Source organism: Nuphar pumila, chromosome 17 (genome assembly GCF_984573655.1).
Source record: "Nuphar pumila chromosome 17, dmNupPumi1.hap1.1, whole genome shotgun sequence".
NCBI lineage: Eukaryota > Viridiplantae > Streptophyta > Magnoliopsida > Nymphaeales > Nymphaeaceae > Nuphar > Nuphar pumila.
In genome coordinates, this window is record NC_143265.1 from 11,322,311 (window position 1) to 11,328,113 (window position 5,803).

A 5,803-nucleotide genomic window follows, 5' to 3' on the forward strand; every position below is an offset into this window, starting at 1 on the left:
AAACATGTCCTCCATCCAGAAAGTCAAGGATGATGTTGACTCTTCAAAGTCTTCTTCTTCTTTCTTCGTTCAAAAAAAGGACAAACATGTCCTCCATCCAGAAAGTCGAGGATGATGTTGACTCTTCAAAGTCTTCTTCTTCTTTCTTCGTTCAAAAAAATGACAAACATGTCCTCCATCCAGAAAGTCGAGGATGATGTTGACTATTCAAAGTCTTCTTCTTCTTTCTCCGTAAAACACTGTAAACCCCCCTCTCTCTCTCTCTAGAGAAGAAATCAAGGGAGGCAAAGAGTCCTCCCTGGAGAAGGCCATGAACATCAACCCTCTCACTCTCTCTCCCTTCTCTCTCTATTTCTGTGCACATCCAACATACGATCATACATTGCTCCATCGCCATCTTCTTCTTCTTCCTTCTCCATAAAACACTGTAAAACCCTCTCTCTCTCTAGAGAAGAAATCAAGGGAGGTAAAGAGTGCCCCCTAGAGAAGAAATCAAGGGAGGTAAAGAGTGCCCCCTAGAGAAGAAATCAAGGGAGGTAAAGAGTTCCCCCTAGAGAAGGCCATGAACATCAACCCTCTCACTCTCTCTCCCTTCTCTCTCTACTTCTGTGCCTGATTTAGAGTTTTTGCCCTTACAAGAGGGGGGTCCGGGGGCTCCCCCCTGGCGTGTATCCCTATAGCGATTTGTAGTGTCTTTCGCAAATCACTATAGCGATTTGTAGTGTTATTCAGTAAACAAATCGCTGTAAATCGCTACCCAAATTAGGACAAACTTGTCAGGGTCATATCTCCCTAACCGGAGGTCATATTCCAAATCCGTAAAAAGTGGTGTCTTCGTTATTGAGTCTAGTTTATTTATGTAAATTTTCAACAATTTCTATTGTCTTTTCATTCCTCATTTTAACTAAAAACCAGACCCTTATTATTTTGTGTTATTTGAGTTGCACAACACCATTCTCGCTTGACATCCACATCTTGATTCTTACATGCTCCTTGTTGGATTTTCCATTGATTTCTTCCAACCTTGCTTGAAACAAAAATATGTATTTCTCACCACGATACCCTGTGCATTTTTTGACCACGACACCCGGGACCCGTGCTGGGGGGAGCCCCCGGACCCCCCTCCTGTAAGGGCAAAAACTCTAAATCAGGCTCTACAACGAATCAAGTTGAACGACGCTACCCATGCTGGGAGGAGCCCCCAAACCCTCCTCCTATAAGGGCAAAAACTCTGAATCAGACTCCACAACTCTTCAAGTTGAATGATGCTACCCACGTTGGGAGGAGCCCCCCAGACCCCTCTTCTGTAAGGGCAAAAACTCTGAATCAGGCTCCACAACGAATCAAGTTGAATGATGCTACCCACGTTGGGAGGAGCCCCCAAAGCCTCTTCCTGTAAGGGTAAAAACTCTGAATCAGGATCTACAACTAATTTAGTTGAATGATGCTACCCACGCTGGGAGGAGCCCCCAAACCCTCCTCCTGTAAGGGTAAAAACTCTGAATCAGGCTCCACAACAATTAATGTGCAGGTCAGTCGGTGCTTGATGGAGCAATGTAAGATCTTTTGTTGGATGTGCATAGAAGCAGAAAGAGAAGGGAGAGAGAGAGAGAGAGAGAGAGAGAGAGAGAGAGAGAGAGAGAGAGAGAGAGAGAGTTGATGTTCATGGCCTCCTCCAGGGGAGATTTCTTTTTCAGATAATCCTGCAGTGTAGAGACTGAGTCTTAAATAATCATCTTCGGGGCACTTAAGTCTTTACAACAACTGCTTTTCAAGGATCGTCATTTTTTTTGGCACCAATTGAGGAGAGGATACTTAAGTCTTTGCAATCGCATCAAACTCCAATGCTAATTAATGCTGACAAACATGGGGATACGAGACACACATGCTTACATAGGTGAGTGCTCTTTGGGACCCCGAACATGAGATGTAGCTAACTGCCTTGTTGGGGGGGGGCATATAACCTGCTTTGCACACCGAGTGAGTGAGCAACTACATTACATTATACATCCTCATGAAAAAAAAAAAGCAAACAGAATTACTTATACTGACTACTCCCCACTGTCACTGAAGCTTCAATGCTTTATCCGAGCCAACATGCTGCATGCATCCTTGCTGTTAGGCCTCTCTTTGTGGTCATCAAACGTGCAGAAGCAAGCGATCTTGAGAACCATAAGCATCTGGTCATCGAAACCGCACTCCGCGAGCTTCGGATCGATGGCCTGCTTCGGGTCATCGGACGACACCACGTTCCTCATCCACTTCACCATGCTCATCTCTTTGGTGTACTGAAAGAAGTTGTCCGACGGCTGCTTCCCCGTCACCAACACTCCCAACACCACCCCGAAGCTGTAAATATCACACTTATCAGTGAACTTGAGCGTCTGGTAGTACTCCGGAGCGATGTACCCAATCGTTCCGGCGATGTTTGATGTCGAGGCGTGGGTGTTCATGTCCGGCACCGCCTTTGCGAGCCCGAAATCGGCGATCCTCGGCTCCATGTCGTCGTCGAGGAGGATGTTTGCGGGCTTCAAGTCTCTGTGAATGATCTTGGGGGTGTGGTAGAAGTGCAGGTGCCGCAACCCCGCGGCGATTCCCATGGCGATCCGGTGCCTGTCCAACCATCCCAGCTCCCTTCTGCCTTCGGACGCTTCTGTCAAGACATTCTGCAGGCTGCCATTCTTCATGTACTCGTAGACGAGGTAGTGGCAATCGGGGCGCGCAACAGAGGCCAGCATGGACAGAAGGTTGCGGTGGCGGATGTGGGAGACCGTCTCTAATTCCGACCTGATCTGCCTCATCGTCTTGTTCAAGTTCTTCGTGTCTTCTTCCGTGAGATTCGCCGGATCGGTGTCTGGATGGCGGATCTTCTTGATCGCGATCAATTTTCCGTTGCTGTCCGGCAACTCAGCTTTGTAGACCTCCCCACAGCCACCCCTTCCGATGATCTCCAGCGAGGAAACCCCCTCCTCCGTTTCGAGAAAGGCTAAATGCTCTGGTTTATTGATCAAGCGACTGTAAAGAATAGGCCCCGAGTTCTTCTTCCTCCCTCGGATGATCTTCACGACGGTCCGGACAACGGCGGAGAAGGCGATTCCAGAAATAATTCCGACCAACGAGCCGAGAAGGAACCCCAATATCCAGAACTTGCGCTTGTGGACCAACTTGGACCCCTTGCGGGGTTGTGAAGCAGGAGCAGGGGAGGGAGCTAAAAGAGTGGCATTAGTAGTCCAAGAGGCGTTCGCTTTATGGCTCGAACCATTGAAGTGATTCGTAGAGTTCTCGACGAGTATGAATCTCTTCGGCAAGAAATTCTTGCGGGATCGAATCGGCGGGAGCTCGCGGAGCCTGGAATTGCCGGAAAGGAGCGGCCTTTCACCGGAGGATCGGGATACAGAGAGTGGTAACTCGCCATCGAGGTCGTTCCCTGAGAAATCAACCCACCGGAGCCTGGGGAAGGACGCCAACTGGGACGGGATTCTTCCGGCGAAGCGGTTTCCGGAGACGGACAGGAACTTGAGGTTGGAGAGATTCTCAAGGAACGAGACCCCGCCGGAGAATCGGTTCGACGAAAGGTCGAGAAACCAGAGGCGTCGGAGCGTCGAGAATTCCGGCGGGATCATGCCGGACAGGCCGTTCCCCCGAAAGTTGAGGATCTCAAGCCCCTCGCACCGACCGATTTCAGCCGGAATTCTGCCGGAAATTTCGTTGCCGCGCAACGAAAGCTCCCTCAGCGCCTTGAGGTTTCCGATCTCCGGCGGGATGACCCCGCGCAGGCGCTTCGATTCCAGCACGATTCGGTTGACACGAGTGGACGGAATCCGATCGGCGAGGGTCTCGCAAGTGACTCCGTCCCAGTCGCACGGCCTCTCCGACGCTCCCCAGAACGAGTGGAGGCCCAAGTTGTCCCTTAGCGACCGGAGCGCGTTGGATTCCGGAGGCGCAAGCGTGCCAGAGGCGAGCAGGTGACCAGCCAGAGATAAAAACAGGAGACCGAAGAAGGCTCCGGGAACACGGTGAAGACCCATCTGTGCGTCGGATTCCGGCGAGCACTGCCACAGAAAGCAAAATTTTCGGCGATCAATTCCCGTGTGAATTATATGTATAAAGTCGACAGTGCTTTTATTTGAAGGTTCACACGTATGATGAAATAGGGGGCTTGTGTGGAGACAATGATCAAGATTGACTTAAAAAACAGTCCCATCGACAGTGGAGATATTTTACGCAAAGGACAGGAGTGCAGGCCATGTTGGATTTTGGATAGATCAAATATTCTGTCAAAAGTTGGGGACGTGGCAGGATCAGGGCGGTTCGATGTAAGGCAAAGCTCTCATCGACGTGAGAGCTCGTTGGTATCGTACACCCGACGGCCAAGGCATGACGTCCTGGTTAGGTGGAACATGACGTAACACCTTTGATAAATTATTAGAAATAGATAAGTTTCTCTTAGAAAGATAGTTTAAGTGACACAAAGCTGCTCAAATTTTGTGTTATTACCTTCAACAGATTTTTTTTTCTTCATTTAAAAAAAAAAAAACTTGATTTTTCAACAAAACCGTCACGGGCTGAGAAGCGAAGGCCCCCGTGACATAGCTTTGGGCAATCACACACCGAAGGTAGGCCTTTTAAGCGCACAAGCAATGCACAACACACGCACACGAGCGAAAGCAAGAGTACATGTATGCACAAGTACAAAGAGAGAGAGATGCAACAAACTTCTTTATAGATACTTGAAAGCAAAGTACATCAAGAGGGGAAGAGAGGGTCCGAATACACGGGGTTCTTAGGCCGTAAGGCCTTGTGAGGCACTCTAGAGTGCCAAAGAGGTATATACATCAGAGCAAAAAGGTAAAAAACATGGCGGTCCGGAACACGCTCCCCCACCTAAGCTGGCGCCGTCCTCGACGCCAATTGTTCATGGTAGCCTTCTACAAGCTGTCGATGCTGAAACATGCTGCTGGCTTTCTCCCAGGTGGCTTCACATTCTCGCAATCATTTCCACTGCACTAAGTACTTTTTGACTTCCCCTAGATAGTTGTTGGAATGGTTGATGATGATATCTGGATCTCTGCCTGGTACACTAACTGTTGAAGGAGCTCATTGCGGGATCGGAGCACGTTGATGCATGCTCTGTTGATGATCTCCTTCATCTTCGTGGAATGGCTTCAGGTTACATATATGGAATACCGGGTGCACTTGAAAGTTTGCTGGCAAGTCCAGCCGGTACGCCAAGTTTCTCACACGTTTGATAATGGTGAAGGGACCATCATACTTGCGAATAAGGCCTCGGTGGTGGCCCCGAAAGATAGTTGTGCGGTCAGGAAAGAGCTTGGCCAACACTTTGTCTCCAACTCGAAATTCTGCTGGGCGGCGCTTCTCATCTGCCCATTTTTTCATGGGCTTGGTTGCCTTGTTTAGATATGCCTTCGTCAACTATGTCTGATCTTACCAGTTCCTGACAAACTGGTATGCATAAGGTGCTTTTCCACGTCCTCGCGCAGCAAGGGAGTGCGGAGTCTGCGGCTGTTGTCCAGTTGCGATCATTTCCCTGGTGTCTGCCTTGAAATGTAGGGTCATTCCTATCCAGCTCAGCAAGTTTCTCTACAACCGCAAGCGCCTCAGCCAGTGTTGCGAGGTCATGCCGAATGAGTTCTTGGTTTGCCCATCCTTGCAACCCGTTGCCAAAGTAAAACAACCGACCCTCATCATCCATTCTCTCCACTTCCAACATTATCGAAGAGAATGCCTTGACATAGTCATGTACTAACCCTGTCTGTTTTAATGCCAATAACCTTTTGCGGGC

General features: G+C 49.1%; 1 protein-coding gene across 1 annotated transcript; it reads right to left on the minus strand.

Moving 5' to 3' along the window:
* Positions 1-1,822: 1,822 nt before the first annotated feature.
* LOC149811630 (leucine-rich repeat receptor-like serine/threonine/tyrosine-protein kinase SOBIR1) lies at positions 1,823-4,104 on the minus strand. Its single transcript, XM_089993353.1, has one exon. The coding sequence runs from the start codon at positions 4,026-4,028 to the stop codon at positions 2,076-2,078; it is 1,953 nt and encodes a 650-aa protein (XP_089849479.1). The 5' UTR covers positions 4,029-4,104; the 3' UTR covers positions 1,823-2,075.
* Between the last annotated feature and the right edge of the window lie 1,699 nt (positions 4,105-5,803).